General features: G+C 38.0%; 1 protein-coding gene across 1 annotated transcript; it reads left to right on the plus strand.

The window, feature by feature from the left end:
* Nucleotides 1-16679: 16679 nt before the first annotated feature.
* On the plus strand, nucleotides 16680-17945 carry LOC128745201 (protein AAR2 homolog). Its single transcript, XM_053842222.1, has 2 exons — nucleotides 16680-17132; nucleotides 17195-17945. The coding sequence occupies exons 1-2, from the start codon at nucleotides 16789-16791 to the stop codon at nucleotides 17943-17945; spliced, it is 1095 nt and encodes a 364-aa protein (XP_053698197.1). The 5' UTR covers nucleotides 16680-16788.
* Nucleotides 17946-18510: the final 565 nt, after the last annotated feature.

The following is an 18510-nucleotide window of genomic DNA, read 5'->3' on the forward strand; positions in this document are numbered from 1 at the left end:
TGCGAGTATAAATAAACAGAGAAGACCAATAAAAGTAGCAGAAATGTTTGAATTTATTCCACACTACAGCATACTACAACTAAAAGTTTAGTAAATAAACCGTACTACTACTTAAAATTTCTTAAATACAGTAGCTTTCAATCCGAAAAATTCATAACAGGTCGATATTCATATTCTAATTATCGAATATTTCCCAGCGATTTAGGAATCCGTTTATATGTAAATACTAAACATTAACACACTTAAAATCAAAATACAATCTCGGTAAAGCAAAATACCGAACTACATGAAAACATGTGTATTTTCCCGTGATAATGGTAAACACGTTTCGTTTACCGTAATTTTGAAAAACAGTTTACTGAGATATCGGAAAAGAAACGTTTTCACCGAGATATTGCAAACTGCTTTGCCGAAAAAATCAGAGGGGTTGTGCACAAGACACGACCGCATAGGTGACGTAGGACCACGTAAGTCTCTTTGTAGCGATAGTAGGATGTATCCATGTATATAATACGATTCTTCATGTATACAAGCTACATCCGTAACGGTCATCAAAGTAGAAACATTGTATAAATTCAATCCTCAACCGATTTTGGAGTTATATCCATGAATTGATTGAATCTATTTTATTAAAATGAAACCAAGTTAGTAACTAAACCAAACAGTAAATAAATTTGTATAGAGCTTTCCAGTTATGTGTGTATTGGTGCTTGAAAATGAGGCAAACAACAACAGTAAACAAAAGATATGCATTCCTTTGTCACCAAGGTACAGAATGAATTTCGTCTTCCGCTGGCTTAAATACTAGCAAATTTTCAAAATATGTGCTTGAATTTGGAACAGGATGGAAAATTCGAACGGAATATATGCTCTGCAGTGTAGAAAACGGAGAAACACAACTAGTAATCGCTATTTTTCGGTTTGTTCCTCCAGCATCGGCTGTTCCCCAAAATGAGGTAAACATCATGTACATACACGCGTATTTCGTGTTAGCTAGTGTGGGTGTTTGAGCTATCAGAAAGCTCTATGATATGTTTCTACGTTGAATAGTGCTTTTCCTCTGGTAATCGGTAGACGGTACGCGCGAGTTTTCAAAAAGTTGAAAATTTTGCGCAACTCTTCTGCGGCTTACAAAAGGACACGGGTAAAGCATTTACAACCTGCCGACGTATTGGAAGTCGCAGAAAATGTCGCCTGTGACCAGAAAACTTATTACCGTCATTGGTTGGTCGTCCGCAATGGCGAAAAATTCAACTTTTCCCTCGTTGACTGTGTTAATTATGGTATTAACTGGGCAAGAAAATATAATAAACTCTTCAATCGTTGTGTGTCCCTTAAAAGAACCGATTGTTTGATTATCATAACTCCTGCTTGCAATGAACTTGCAGTAACGCATTTAACGAAATTCTCTGTTCAGTAAATTGGAGTACCGATAACCGCTAACCAGGCACGGCTTGTTGCAACAGACCAACCGGAAAGCCTCAGCAGCTATGCGATAAACGAAACAGTTCGTGTGTGGTCCTGAATCACGATGAAATACCACTCCAAGTGGCCAGCTGCAAGTGACGTGGGATGCTTCATGCTTCTGGTCGTTTTGTTGTCGCGAGCAGCATATGTCCTCCCAATTCCAGAACTCCTGTCGCCAGATATTCCATCACGGCAGCGAAATGAGTGCTTCAGGTCTAACACACGGTCATACGGTCAGCCGCCGATGAACACGTGCACGAGTCGAACGTGACTCCCGTTTGCCCTGGCAAACGATGTTAGCACTAGCTCAGCTAGCGTTTGAATAATGCTGTACACCGGCTTACCACGTGTTATGTACCAGAGCAAGCGACAAGAAACGACCACACCCATTTTTCATGGTCCTTCATTCAATCATCTACGTGAAATAAAAAATAGAGCATTTCAATTTCAGTCTGAACAAAAGAGCAAAGTTACCAGTGAGCCGTTCGCCTTTTGCTGCCAAAGAAAAATTACGCTACGTATTATTACTGTAGCATTGGTGATGGATAAATTTGTGTAGTTAAGATGCAAAAGATGTTACTAAAACTCTCATTTGATTAAATCCAATTTCATTTATTTTGACGCTTGGCCGAACACATTTACTTGGAGCTAGTATATTTGTTGGCTGCAACCAGCGCAACCAGCGTCCAGCAGCAACAAGCGAACAGAATACAGAAGCGCGAGAGGTGATCGGGTAAAATTATTTGATAAGAAGCGAACAATCAGATCAATCTAAGTTAAATAGAATTAAAATCAGTGAGTGAAATTTCTTCATGAACATATGTTTCGTTCTTAAAAGAACGGTTTTTCGACGTGATATGCTGGAAATTTAAGCCTTCTTTTCCGTCTTCTTGGGCAGCAACAAAACAGTTTGGATGTTCGGAAAGACACTTCTCATAGCAGTGGTGACACGGGACAGCAATGTTCAACTCTTCGTTGTTGCGGATGGCCAGGACGATAAATCTGATCGTTTCGTTGTCGCGAGCAGCATATGTCCTCCCAATTCAATTCAAAAACAAAAATTTTTCAAATTCAATTTCAAAAACAAAATAGTTTTCTATATTTTCAATATTTTCAATCAATTTCCCGATCAATTGGTGTAAATATCCTGGAAATCTATTGAAAATTGACTGAATTATAAGCCGAAGCGTGAAAACGCGTTTCTACTTTGATGACGTCAATTCCAATAACCAATCACGAAGCGAGAATTCTGGTAAAATTATTTATTATTTATTGGTAAAATTATTTATTATTTTCAATTTTTCAACAGTTCAACCACAGAGAACAGACATCCAAGCGAAAGGTCCCCACTTGGATAAAACTTATGTCAAATTAGTTGGGAAACTATAGTGATGGTGTCGCTAAAGGCGCATAAAATTCTACACTAAACTCACAACAGCTAGCTTCTGGCGCTAGCATAACGCATATAGTCCATATATACTAGCACCAGAAGAGCCAAAGGTTGTCAGTGTGCAAATCAAAAAAATCATTTAGTTGGGAAACTATAGTGGTGGTATCGCTAGCATATTAGGTGATTTTAATTTGAAATTTTATCCAAGAATTCGCGAAAAATTTGTTCCTGAATGGATGTCTGTTCTCTGTGGTTCAACATCAAGAATCCACACTTTTCTTTATTTGGTTCAATTCTTAGAAGATTTTCCAATCGATTGGTGTAAGAATATTGAAAATCGATTGGAAAACCGCTGAGCTATTAGCGCTCAAAACCTTTCAGTTTTTGTGACGCTCGCATTTTTCGATTTTTGGAATGACACCCTATCTCAAAACTTGCCGTAAGACGTAGTCCTACGTCAAAAATAGTAAAACAACAAATCTCCGAGGTCAGTAAAATAAAATGCTGATTCTCGGTTTTTAATACCGTTCTGATTCAAACCACAGAGAACAGACATCCAAGCGAAAGGTCCCCACTTGGATAAAACTTATGTCAAATTAGTTGGGAAACTCACCCCATCGACATCTCTATATCGAGCTGCAGTAAACGTCAGCGACAGCATGTCCGGGGCTCAAAATTTGACAGCGGGCCTAAATCAGACTGCTGGCAGTTGAGTGAAACGCAGTGCTGAATTGCTATCTCATTTTCGCACACACGAGATGTTGGCGGCGAGAACATGGTTGTCTGCCATGGGCTTGGGGAAACTATAGTCACAGAGAACAGACATCCAAGCGAAAGGTCCCCACTTGGATAAAACTTATGTCAAATCTGGCTTTAGTTTTCAGAAGGTCGCATAATGCATGCAAAAGGGTTGATTATGCGTCCTTTTGAAAACTAAAGCCAGAAATTAGTTGGGAAACTATAGTGATGATGTCGCTAACGGCGCATAAAATTCTACACTAAACTCACAACAACTAGCTTCTGGCGCTAGCATAACGCTTATAGTCCTTATATACTAGCGCCAGAGGAGCCAAAGGTTGTCAGTGTGCAAATCAAAAGAATCATTTAGTTGGGAAACTATAGTGGGGATGACGCTAGCATATTAAGTGATTTTAATTTGAAATTTTATCCTAGAATTCCCGAAAGATTTGTTCCTGAATGGATGTCTGTTCTCTGTGCTATAGTCACAGAGAACAGACATCCAAGCGAATGATCCCCACTTGGATAAAACTTATGTCAAATTAGTTGGGGAACTATAGTGATGATGTCGCTAACGGCGCATAAAATTCTACACTAAACTCACAACAACTAGCTTCTGGCGCTAGCATAACGCTTATAGTCCATATATACTAGCGCCAGAGGAGCCAAAGGTTGTCAGTGTGCAAATCAAAAGAATCATTCTGTGCTGGAAAACAGTGAGAACTCAGATTTTAACTTCGTTCGCACACTCTTAGCACAGAGAACAGACATCCAAGCGAAAGGTCCCCACTTGGATAAAACTTATGTCAAATTAGTTGGGAAACTACAGTGATGGTGTCGCTAAAGGCGCATAAAATTCTACACTAAACTCACAACAGCTAGCTTCTGGCGCTAGCATAACGCATATAGTCCATATATACTAGCGCCAGAAAAGGGGCGGACTGGCCCACCGGGCAACCGGGCAAATGCCCGGTGGGCCCCAGTAAAAATTTCGTCGTTACACAAAATGAGATTTTCCAAAATTTTTATTTCAGTTAAACTCTTTCTACGACTCACGAATGTTCAATTGCTGGGGCCCCATGATTTATGAAATCAACCGATTTGGTGATTGAAAATTCAGCTTCAAATGGAACTGTTGGGGCCCCGAACTTTAAACCAAAATTTCTCTTTCAATCAAACTTTTTCTATGACTCACGAATGTTCGATCGCTGGGGCCCCATGATTGATGAAATGAACCGATTTGATGATTGAAAATTCAGCTTCAAATGCAACTGTTGGGGCCCCGAACTTCAAACCAAAATTTCTCTTTCAATCAAACTTTTTCCACAGACAAACAGACATAACTCTTGGAAGAAAAATCACCAAAAATTATCGTACCTCACATTTAGCCTGAACACTAGCACCATCTATGATCGACATTCCCAAATATCAAATAGTAACATGGGTATCGCTCGAAGTAGCAAGTATTTTTTATGGGGAATTCTCCTTTTTTCGTCAAAAAGCGCCACTTTGACCAAAACGGAGACATTCCCAACTAAGAACAAATTTGAAATGACGGTTTAATCGGTACGAAGAATGGAAAACGAGTGTTACGTCTGTTTGTCTGTGCTTTTTCTATGACTCACGAATGTTCGATCGCCGGGGCCCCATGATTCATGAAATGAACCGATTTGATGATTGAAAATTCAGCTTCAAATGCAACTGTTGGGGCCCCGAACTTCAAACCAAAATTTCTCTTTCAATCAAACTTTTTCTATGACTCACGAATGTTCGATCGCCGGGGCCCCATGATTTATGAAATCAACCGATTTGGTGATTGAAAATTCAGCTTCAAATGGGACTATTGGGGCCCCGATCTTTAAACCAAAGTTTCTCTTTCAATTAAACTTTTTCTATGACTCACGAATGTTCGATCGCTGGGGCCCCATGATTCATGAAATCAACCGATTTGGTGATTGAAAATTCAGCTTCAAATGGGACTATTGGGACCCCGAACTTTAAACCAAAGTTTCTCTTTCAATCAAATTTTTTCTATGACTCACGAATGTTCGATCGCTGGGGCCCCATGATTCATGAAATGAACCGATTTGATGATTGAAAATTCAGCTTCAAATGGGACTATTGGGGCCCAGAACTTTAAACCAAAGTTTCTCTTTCAATTAAACTTTTTCTATGACTCACGAATGTTCGATCGCTGGGGCCCCATGATCAAATGGGACTATTGGGGCCCCGAACTTTAAACCAAAGTTTCTCTTTCAATTAAACTTTTTCTATGACTCACGAATGTTCGATTCTATGACTCACGAATGTTCGAATCAACCGATTTGATGATTGAAAATTCAGCTTCAAATGGAACTGTTGGAGCCCCAAACTTTAAACCAAAGTTTCTCTTTCAATTAAACTTTTTCTATGACTCACGAATGTTCGATCGCTGGGGCCCCATGATTCATGAAATCAACCGATTTGGTGATTGAAAATTCAGCTTCAAATGGGACTATTGGGGCCCCGAACTTTAAACCAAAGTTTCTCTTTCAATCAAACTTTTTCTATGACTCACGAATGTTCGATCACTGGGGCCCCATGATTCATGAAATGAACCGATTTGATGATTGAAAATTCAGCTTCAAATGTGACTGTTGGGGACCCGAACTTTAAACCAAAATTTCTCTTTCAATTGAACTTTTTCTACGACTCACGAATGTTCAATTGCTGGGGCCCCGTGATTCATAAAACCATTTAAGTTGAGCTGTTGGGGTCCAAGCTCAGAAAATATTACTAGCTTCAATTCTGAGTATTTAAAAGTAGAATTAGCATTTCATCCGCAGTTATTTGACTACTTATAAATATCGAACTGTCGGGTTAAGCTCCATACTTAGTTTACTTCAGTGGCGATGTCTTCTCTGAAGTCTACGGTCTCTTCTTGATTCTATGATTAAAATAATTTTGGTTACTCTTTCGTCGGGTATTCTAGACACGTGACAATCCCAGCGCAGACTGTCACACTGTACTATCTTCATTATAACAGCATATTTACATTCTTAATACAGCTCGTGGTTCATGCATCTGCGCTACACGCCATTTTGGATTTTGCTAAACTTTACGCTAAAACCCCAAGCATTCGTCGATCAGCTTCTTTTAGCGTCCATGATTCATGTCCGTAAAGGGCCACCGAGAGGATTAGTGTTCTCTAGAGCATCAGTTTATGCGAATTTGCAAGCTACAGGACTTCAGCTACAAAATGTAATGCCTCCGTAAAGGCCAATTCGCAGCTGCAATTAGTCGTTTTATTTTGCGACTTACTTCGTTGTCACATATCACGAGCATATCAAAATATATTCAGTTCCTCTTCGACACCAACACCATTTGGATTTCCACGCCATGTACTTCGTTTTGGCGGTGTTAATTTCTCAATAGTCCCAATTTCTCAATAAATGACCTAAAGGCTTCTTTCGCTGCTGTACTTTTGATTTCGGTAATATCGACGTCATCCGCAAAATCAAGAAGCACGTGAGGTCTCATCTGCTATTCTGACTTATAATTTTTACTCATCCAGCGTCACACGAATCAACGTAACTAGTTCTGTGGGAAAACCATGTCCTAGCGTTAACTGTCACAGCTCATTTCGTCTTATTGAATCGTATGCCGCCTTGAAATCCATAAAAATATGATGAATCTGCAAGTTGTATTCCCGGAACTCGTCAGTTACTAGACGCAGGGTAAATAGCTGATCCATCGTGAAGCGACCCTCATGAAAATCAGCTTGAAACTCGCCGACGAAGAACTCAGCTAACGGACTCAGCTACACACGATAGGGAGAGCACCTTATAGGCAAAATTGAGCAACGTAATGTCTCGATAGTTTGTACTCTCAAGTCGATGTCCGTTTTTAAAATTATGGGAAATGAAGCCAATCAACCACTCCTCCGATATTTATTTTCGTCCCATATTCTATTCCTGACAATGAGGTGGCGAATTGTTTCGTACAGCTGCTCGCTCCTCGTTTTTAGAAGTACAGCCAGGATACCATCCTTTACAGCAACCTTACCGTTTTTCAGCTCACTGATTGCTTTTTTGACCTCCTCCTGTGTTAATGGCTCCACAGTTTGGCCGTCGCTAAAAATTCTTATCCTGTACCTGCTGATCTTCCTGTTTACTTCTCTATTCAACAGCGTGTGGAAATACTCTTCCACCTGGCTGCTACCGTCGTTTTGTCAGTAAGCAGGTTGCCAGCACTATCATTGCATATCACAGGCATGGCAAAATTCTTGCACCTGACCGCTTTGTAGAAACTCCGTGTGTAGTTGCTGGCGAACCTCTCCTCTGGACTGACGAGCACGTGCTCTTCGTACTGACATTTTTAGACGGTGGGTTCTTTTTTCCGCAGCTCTATCAGGACGAACCAAAAAGATTCGCGCAGAGTATCGGGCATTCCTCACATTGGAATCGTGAGAAGAAATTCTGCAGAGCATTCGCACAGAATACCTTACTTATAGAAGCAGAATTCTTATAGGAGAATCCAAGAGTTTAATCCCAGGGATAGCTATAACTCGGCACGGGAATCGCCTGCACTATGAACTGTTTTGTTCTGATGTGAAGACGCAGTAAGCTACTTATCTATATTGAACTGTTGACATCCTATCATTTATAAAATCCGCTTATTTGGTACTTTGATACTTAATTTGATTTGATAGGCTTATTTGAAATATGAATGGGTGATAGATGAGGAAAACGTTGCATTGCTGGCAAAAATGCGCAGTGGCACTTATCAGAATGTGGAAAGTTCTCTTCCGGGTTCGCTGAAGCACGGTCAATAAAGAATCAAATATTCACGCTGCGGCAGATCCTCCAAGAAGTTCATGAATACAAAATTCTACGCACAATTATTTCATTGATTTCAAAGTTGCGTATGTTACCATCGACCGTAAAATCATGGCCATTCTAACCTCGCAGTGGACTTTATTAACGTGATGGTCCCTCAGGTGGGCTGTACAACATGTCGTTACAGGATGTTACGAAAGGAGCAACACACAGGCACAATCGTCAGCAAATCTAGTTAGTTCGTCTGCTTTGCCAATGAAATGGATATTGTCGATAGAACAACATCTGTGGTGGTGGCTGCAAAAACTAAAACTCAAAGTAGCGAAGATTGGGTTGAAGAAAAATGCGTCCAAACTAAAGTACCGTGAACCGCTAATATGACGCACACGCTAAAAGCTGATAACTCGGTCCTAATAACGACTGAGTTTGTTTTGTTTCGAGCATCGAGCCGCTATGCTGTCCGTTCTCCCGATACTCGACACTCGACGTGCCTGAGTCGAGTCAAGTTGCACGGGGCCCCTAATCTCAAAGGCCCGGTGGGCCCTTTGGCTCCCAGTCCGCCCCTGCGCCAGAAGAGCCAAAGGTTGTCAGTGTGCAAATCAAAAAAATCATTTAGTTGGGAAACTATAGTCACAGACAAACAGACATAACACTCGTTTTCCATTCATCGTACCGATTAAACCGCCATTTCAAATTTGGGCTTAGTTGGGAATGTCTCCGTTTTGGTCAAAGTGGCGCTTTTTGACGAAAGAAAGGGGATTCCCCATAAAAAATACTTGCTACTTCGAGGGATACCCATATTGCTATTTGATATTTGGGAATGTCGATCATAGATGGTACTAGTGTTCAGGCTAAATGTGAGGTACGATAATTTTTGTTGATTTTTCTTCCAAGAGTTAGGTCTGTTTGTCTGTGCTATAGTGGTGGTGTCGCTAGCATCCCAGGTAACCAATAAGCATTAGTATAAGCGGTAAATCAATCGTTTATTAGCATCCCTGGCGTTTTATACTGCAGGTTGCTGTTTATCAGCCTTTTGACTGCATATCTATTCTAAATTGGCATCCACAATTCTATTTAAATGCTTCTTGTCGGTAACTAGCTGCAAATAAGCATTGTCAGCACTATAAGAGGGCTAGCAGCAAAGTAGCCGCATATTTTGCCAAAATAGCATTTAAGTAGCATTTAAGGCAACTTAAATGCTTATTGGCTAGCATTTAAATTGCATTGGAAATGCTTATTGGTTACCTGGGATATTAGGTGATTTTAATTTGAAATTTTATCCAAGAATTCGCGAAAAATTTGTTCCTGAATGGATGTCTGTTCTCTGTGCTCTTAGCGTTTCGTGAAAAAGTAGCTGTTTTTTCGATTGCATTATTTTACCATCTTTAGAACATTTACCTTCCCATTGCGCGATTATTAGGTAAGTGCAAGATAAATATGTACTAAAGCATGGTTAAAATACAATATTTCATGCATTATTTTAAAGATATTAGATAAATAAAAAGTGTTCGAAGTTTGAATCACGTTTTGAGGTGTGATTCAAACTTCGAACACCCACGAATAATATCCGGTTTTCCGGGTTTTCCTTAGGGAAAATTAATTGTCTGCGTTGATAAAGCTGTAGAAAGTAAACTTCCTTTAGATGTGGTTCATGGAGTTCGAGAATATTAGCAATTGACTTCAGAAATACGGATTGAAACTAATTATTGTGTGAAAAATTTAAATTACACTGTTCGGCGGAATTTTTAAATTTTTTTGCTTTTAGCACAGTGTTTAGAAAAAGGATGTAATTTCACTCATTTAAGTTGAATAACACTAAAAGCATTAATACCACAGAGAACAGACATCCATTCAAGAACAAATTTTTTGGGAATTCTTGGATAAAATTTCAAATTAAAATCACCTAATATGCTAGCGTCACCACCACTATAGTTTCCCAACTAAATGATTCTTTTGATTTGCACACTGACAACCTTTGGCTCCTCTGGCGCTAGTATATATGGACAATAAGCGTTATGCTAGCGCCAGAAGCTAGCTGTTGAGAGTTTAGTGTAGAATTTTATGCGCCTTCAGCGACATCATCACTATAGTTTCCCAACTAATTTGACATAAGTTTTATCCAAGTAGGGACCTTTCGCTTGGATGTCTGTTCTCTGTGTTAATACTTTGCAAAGTAATACAAGTAGTCGATGTCTGAGACTGAAATATTCGAGCTTTGAAAGTCGACCATGAAAGTGTTTGAAGTTTGAATCAAATCCGAACAGCAGTTTTTTAGTGTTTTTTCATTATAAAATAACATTTTATAATAATTATTTTCCCATGAGAATAAATAAATTGTCATGCTATTGAACCATTCATGGGTTGGTGAATGACCCTTTGGGTTAAAACCACTCAAAAAAAAAAAAAAAAAAAAACCATTCATGGGGGTAGAATAACCCAAGTAACAATGGTAGCTGAATTGCAAGAGCAATGGTTGTTTACGGGTTGGTTTAAGGTGATCAAAGCTGCATAAAGTAAGCACTTAAATGGTGTTTCAATAAGCGATGTTTAAGCTACTTTAAGTTTTTTAAACCAGTTCTCTTCCAAAAGCTGATAAACAAGCTTAATAGCGGATTTTTGCACTAAAAAATCTGCTTCTAAACAGCCATAAACATCAAACCGTTTTACGGTTGCTTAAAGGTGTTAAAGTGTAGAGTGGAAGCTTTCATTAGGCTCACAGCTTTCAAACTACTTTAAGACTGCTTAAGGGTGTTAAAGTGGCTTTACAAACTTCTACCAAGTTTTCTTTCGGCTCACAGCACACATACTGTCAGAGCATAGAATTTCGCAATTCGGCTGACAGCAAAAGTTTGTCAGTTATCGATCAAAAGATGGCGGGTTCAATTCCCGGAAAAAAAGATATGCATTTTTAAGTAGAGCTTAATTATACGAATTAAAGTTATTCGAAATTAAAAATATCGCGGCTGTGCTCCATTTTTTAAATTTAAAAATAGATTTTTTTTTGGCTGCATAAAGGTTGATGAAGCGTTGATTAAGCGACTGGAAAAGCAGATTGCAAAATTATTTCTCGTTCTAAAAATAGAATTGACAGCATTGCGTAGATTGGCTATTTAGGAGCGCAAGAAAGTTTCTCTTAAGCTTCATTGCAGCTTCGAAAGCAGCTATTAATTAGCCTGAAGCTTGATAAAATCACCAGATTTAGATGTTTAAGAGCTGAAAAAAGGTTTTTATTTCTAAACCTAAACCATAGATCAGCCACAGGTTGAATAAAATCAGCTATTAAAGCGTTTGATCAGCTTGAAATTGTTACTTGGGAAAGCTCTTTTCGAACATTTTACCACAGACAAACAGACATAACACTCGTTTTCCATTCTTCGTACAGATTAAACTGTCATTTCAAATTTGGGCTTAGTTGGGAATGCCTCCGTTTTGGTCAAAGTGGCGCTTTTTGACGAAAGAAAGGGAATTCCCCATAAAAAATACTTCGAGGCATACTCCTGTTGCTATTTGATATTTGAGATTGTGGATCGTAGATGGTGCTAGTGTTTAGGCTAAATGTGAGGTACGATAATTTTTGAAGATTTTTCTTCCAAGAGTTATGTCTGTTTGTCTGTGATTTTACTTTGAAGAAAGTTTTAGCATGGCTTAAGCACAGAGAACAGACATCCATTCAGGAACAAATTTTTCGGGAATTCTTGGATAAAATTTCAAATTAAAATCACCTAATATGCTAACGTCACCACCACTATAGTTTCCCAACTAAATGATTCTTTTGATTTGCACACTGACAACCTTTGGCTCCTCTGGCGCTAGTATATAAGGACTATAAGCGTTATGCTAGCGCCAGAAGCTAGCTGTTGAGAGTTTAGTGTAGAATTTTATGCGCCTTCAGCGACATCATCACTATAGTTCCCCAACTAATTTGACATAAGTTTTATCCAAGTGGGGATCATTCGCTTGGATGTCTGTTCTCTGTGACTATAGCACAGAGAACAGACATCCATTCAGGAACAAATCTTTCGGGAATTCTAGGATAAAATTTCAAATTAAAATCACTTAATATGCTAGCGTCATCACCACTATAGTTTCCCAACTAAATGATTCTTTTGATTTGCACACTGACAACCTTTGGCTTCTCTGGCGCTACTGTGTTACCTGACTCACTACGAATATGCGTTGTGTTCGCGGGATCGTGTTGGTTCGAAAGGTTTCGAAAAATATCGCCCTTGTATCGAAAATATCGTTAATTTTGATCACTAAAAATAACGTACTTAAACGTTATATTTCATGTGCCAGTAGTACGCGATAATTGTATTGTCAAACTGAATTGTTATTTATGCAACTTTTTACAAATTAAATGCAATAACAAAAGCACAACTTATAAAAAATCGTTTGTTATCGATATTAACTGCATATGCGTTATAAACGCATATTCAATAATACGCATATTCGCAGTGAGTCAGGTAAAACAGTAGTATATATGGACTATAAGCGTTATGCTAGCGCCAGATGCTAGCTGTTGTGAGTTTAGTCACAGAGAACAGACATCCAAGCGAAAGGTCCCCACTTGGATAAAACTTATGTCAAATTAGTTGGGAAACTATAGTGATGGTGTCGCTAAAGGGGCATGAAATTCCACACTAAACTCACAACAGCTAGCTTCTGGCGCTAGCATAACGCATATAGTCCATATATACGACTGTTTTACCTGACTCACTGCGAATATGCGAATATTATTGAAATGAAACGTAACCATACGTTTTATTCGTTTATAACGTATATGCAGTTAATATCGATAACAAACGATTTTTTATATTGCGGTTATTTACATAAATTTTCATCCTGTTGCGGCGGTAACCCGCATCATCAATCACCGCAAAGATAACAAGGAAAGGTGGCCAAATATTTTTTGGTTTATATGTGCAATTGTTACTGATGCTTTAGCAACTAAAAATACATAAAAAAAACGTCTTTTAACCTTTTACATTCAAAAATATGTATTATATAAATTCATTGAATATCATAAGTATAAAAATATGTGTAAATAGTAACACAATTTAAGAAGTACGGAAAGGGGTTGCAAATATCTAAACAATAGAAATTAATCTATTTGTATGGCAGCTCTGGACAAAAGCACATCCTTCAATATTTGGCGAGGTCAGCATTGGGCGATAATGTATCGATATAACTGGTATCGATATTCGTGGACGAAATCTCGATATAGTTTTTTTCGAAATAGTTAATTTCGGCATGCATATAATAACAGCTTTGTAAATGTTAACACGTTATACGGAGTGTTAAAAATAAATGTAAAATGCAGATCGTCACGTGATGCGAGCAATTTTGCTGATTATGCTTTCAGCTGAGTGTACGTATCGATATGTGAAAAATATCGATATTCAATTAACGAAAATTTGTCAGCTTCGCTCAATACAGAATTATTTTGACAGCTTGCTATGAACTTTCCGAGAACGAAAAGATTTCTTGCAATGCACAATAAGTTGTGCTTTTGTTATTGCATTTAATTTGTAAAAAGTTGCATAAATAACAACTCAGTTTCACAATACAATTATTGCGTACCCAACCCAGGTAACCAATAAGCATTAAAATAAGCAGTAAATCAGTCGTTTATTAGCATCCCTGGCGTTTTATACTGCAGGTTGTTGTTTATCAGCTTTTTGACTGCATAACTGTTGTAAATTGGCATCCACAATTCTATTTAAATTCTTCTTGTTGGTAACTAGCTGCAAATAAGCATTGTCAGCACTATAAGAGGGCTAGCAGTAAAGTAGCCGCATATTTTGCCAAAATAGCATTTAAGTAGCATTTAAGGCAACTTAAATGCTTAATAAGCATTGCTTATTGGCTTGCTTTTATATTGCATTGGAAATGCTTGTTGGTTACCTGGGAAGTAACAATTTCAAGCTGATCAAACGCTTTTATAGCTGATTTTATTCAACCTGTGGCTGATCTATGGTTTAGGCACAGACAAACAGACATAACACTCGTTTTCCATTCATCGTACCGATTAAACCGCCATTTCAAATTTGGGCTTAGTTGGGAATGTCTCCGTTTTGGTCAAAGTGGCGCTTTTTGACGAAAGAAAGGGGATTCCCCATAAAAAATACTTGCTACTTCGAGGGATACCCATATTGCTATTTGATATTTGGGAATGTCGATCATAGATGGTGCTAGTGTTCAGGCTAAATGTGAGGTACGATAATTTTTGTTGATTTTTCTTCCAAGAGTTATGTCTGTTTGTCTGTGGTTTAGGTTTAGAAATAAAAACCTTTTTTCAGCTCTTAAACATCTAAATCTGGTGATTTTATCACAGAGAACAGACATCCATTCAGGAACAAATTTTTCAGGAACTCTTGGATAAAATTTCAAATTAAAATCATCTAATATGCTAGCGTCACCACCACTATACCACCACTGCTACTGGCACATGAAATATAACGTTTAAGCACAGAGAACAGACTACCAGGTAATTGACAAAAAGTGTGTAAAAGGTTTTTATGTAATCTACGAGTAATCCTTCAAAAGAGCACCCCTCGAGCAGTAAGTGGCAAACTAAATCTTAATGTCGCTGCCATCGCTGCTATGTAACCCCAGCACATATAAAGCACAGAAATATTGATAAAAGTACATGGATATTTTTTCATGCGTTTGGCAAACTATTTCTGGAGGGCGCTACCGACAGATTTTACACACAAAAAAATCGATTACTTCCTTCGAGCCTGTTAATCTGTTCTCTGTGATACAAGGGCGATTTTTTTCGAAACCTTTCGAACCGTGTCGGTCGTGTGTCGTGTCGATCCCGCGAACACAACGCATATTCGCAGTGAGTCAGGTAACACAGTAGCATATTAAGTGATTTTAATTTGAAATTTTATCCAGGAATTTCCAAAAAATTTGTTCCTGGCAGACTGAATGTCTGTTTGTGGTTTTGTCCCAATTGTCAATTGCAAGGAAAATTGTCCAATCAATAAGTGCGCAATCACTCATAAAAGTGCTATTTTGCATTAAATTGTTTCGGTCTCTTCGGCGCACTTATTGCTTGGAATATAACGAAAAAGTGCGCCGAAGATACCGAAACGACTTAATGCAAAATAGCACTTTTATAAGCGATATCGCACTTTGGATGGTACAATTTTCTTTGCAATCAGCAATATGTATAGTCACAGAGAACAGACATCCAAGCGAAAGGTCCCTACTTGGATGAAACTTGTGTCAAATTAGTTGGGAAACTATAGCGATGATGTCGCTGAAGGCGCATAAAATTCTACACTAAACTCACAACAGCTAGCTTCTGGCGCTAGCATAACGCATATTGTCCATATATACTAGCGCCAGAGAAGCCAAAGGTTGTCAGTGTGCAAATCAAAAGAATCATTTAGTTGGGAAACTATGGTGGTGGTGACGCTAGCATATTAGGTGATTTTAATTTGAAATTTTATCCAAGAATTCCCAAAAAATTTGTTCCTGAATGGATGTCTGTTCTCTGTGATATAGTTACTCTAGTCCAAGGGGTTTCCAACAGCAATGATTACTACGCACCTTTGAAAAAAATTACTTTTGATTACTTTACTGATTACCTCTGATTACTAGTAATCAATCTCTTGTGATTACTATAAATTAATCATGATTACCAATGATTACTTAAGATTATGATTGATTACTCTACTGATTACTATTGATTACCTAATTAATTCGTAAATGATTACAAAAGTAATCTCTGATTACTACGCACTAATACGCCTTACTGGAAACCCCTTGCTCTAGTCAATCCGAAAATTTTATCGATATTTTTGATACCTCGGAAATATCGATATTATCGATATGTTTTCCATCCCTCATTTGACGTTTGATTTTTTCCTCCTCGTGAATCGTTCAATTTTTGACGTATGAGTACTATTACGGAGTTTCCACCTATTTAGAGTCCCACGCGAAAATTATTAGCGTGGTTATTTTCTGCGTTTACCACGCACGTTTGCAATTTAGCAATTTGAACTATCAGTTTTTCGTTATTGCCTCCCCACTGCACCCCTCCTTGCTTGACCATCATATTTTCAATGTATTTAGTAAGTACATGATAATTATTATTAAAAAAAGAATTTGCGTAAGACTCGTTAAATTCCTGCCAGGTGCAATATAACTTTTAATTTAACTTTTACGTATTGCCCCTTTTATGACTATTTAGACTACTGTGATAATCATTTAATGAAACATATCGCATTTTGCACTGATAATCTGACATTAGATTCGACTGTGATAATCGTGTAAATCGGGGTAGTCTAAATAGGGGCAAATGTCGCAATATTTAATATATAGTTTGTTGCCTCTTGCGAATACAATCATAATCATTCGTAAAGGATGTCGCCGGAAACTTCTTCAAAAGTTTTAGAAAACTATGCGTTTCTCATTATTGCTGGCGTTCCATCGGGAACGCAATTTGGAATTGATCTTCACAGTTTTTACGTCGGTGATAATTTTCGTGGAGTTAAGCTGATTCCCCCGGGAATGCATTTCGTTTACTGTGCGTCGCAAGGTGCATATGGAGATGCAGCACCCAGAGTGGGATTCCCACATTACTTTAAACGTGGGGAAATAGTAGTTCGTGAATGGGATTATAGTACTGAAGAACTACGATTTCGTAGCCATCAGAACATTGATACTGAACTCAATAATATTAGAGAAAATATTGTAAGCCTTGCTAGGTATGAGTGATTATAAAATTGTTAAATCCTGCCAATTATATGTTGCCAATTTTTTATTTTAGATACATGGCTGCTTACGACCATGAAGCCAATGCTAAATGGAGTAAAATATCAAACATCACAGAAAAAACTGTTCAAACGCTTTCACCCGATAGTGGGGTTGTGCGGAATACTGTAGATCTACTCTCATGTTCGGATTCAGATCGCCCAAGAGGCAATGATCAATCAACTAGTAACACACGTCATCCAGTTCGCATGCGAGCTTCGCTTAACGAGGATGATTTGCTTCCACATTTAAAACCAGTATCTGGTAGTATTCCAAATTTCACACTACTCCCTCCTAGATGTCCAAAAGACGCTTCACCTGCAGAAATTTCTAAACATTATATAGACTGCATAGATGCGATTGATTCGCTTTTACAAGGCAGAGAACAAGACATATATGAAGAAATTCAATTTTCATTTATTCTCTTCCTTTGCGGTCATTCAATAGATGGTTTAAGTCATTGGCGAAAAATGCTGCTTCTATTTAGCTATTCAGAGAAAGCAGCAGAAAAATATCGAAATTTTTATAAGAGTTATCTTGTATTATTGCAATTTCATTTACCAGAGTTACCAATTGAGCTTGTTGAACAGTCGAATAGTAATACGGTCTATTTGGATGTGCGTCGATTGATATTAAACTGTTATCAAGTTGGAATTACATCAGCTGCACATGCATTAGAAAACTGTTTAAAAAACACTCTGCTGTGGACCTTTGATGATTTATTTATGGAAGATTCTGATGAAATGCCTGTCGTAGTAGAGCTTTAATAAATTAAAAAAAAATAATTATAAATAGTTATAATTTATACTAGTAGTGCCCATGTTGGCATGGTACGGTCCGATCTTCCCATGAAAACCGCGGGCCGCATTGACTTCTGATGATGCTTATTCGGCTGCAGCCGAATGCATGATACAGTCATTAACAAAAAAACCCGAATTAATCCACCTTGCGGCGTGACCTGGGCTTTCTATACTAGATATTTTTTTTATTTCTTACTGTTTTACCTGACTCACTGCGAATATGCGTATTATTGAAATGGAACGTAACCATACGTTTTATTCGTTTATAACGCATATGCAGTTAATATCGATACCAAACGATTTTTTGTGCTTTTGTTATTGCATTTAATTTGTAAAAAGTTGCATAAATAACAATTCAGTTTCACAATACAATTATTGCGTACTACTGGCACATGAAATACAGCAAAGTTTCGTTAATTGGTGGTTCGTTAATTGGGCGTTCGCTAATTGGGCTATGTGACAACTTGAATGTCAAAATTGTATGGAATTTTCGAGTTTAGAATTTTCTAACAACTGTCAGTCGGCCCAATTA

This window comes from Sabethes cyaneus, chromosome 1, assembly GCF_943734655.1.
Source record: "Sabethes cyaneus chromosome 1, idSabCyanKW18_F2, whole genome shotgun sequence".
Taxonomy (NCBI): Eukaryota; Metazoa; Arthropoda; class Insecta; order Diptera; family Culicidae; genus Sabethes; species Sabethes cyaneus.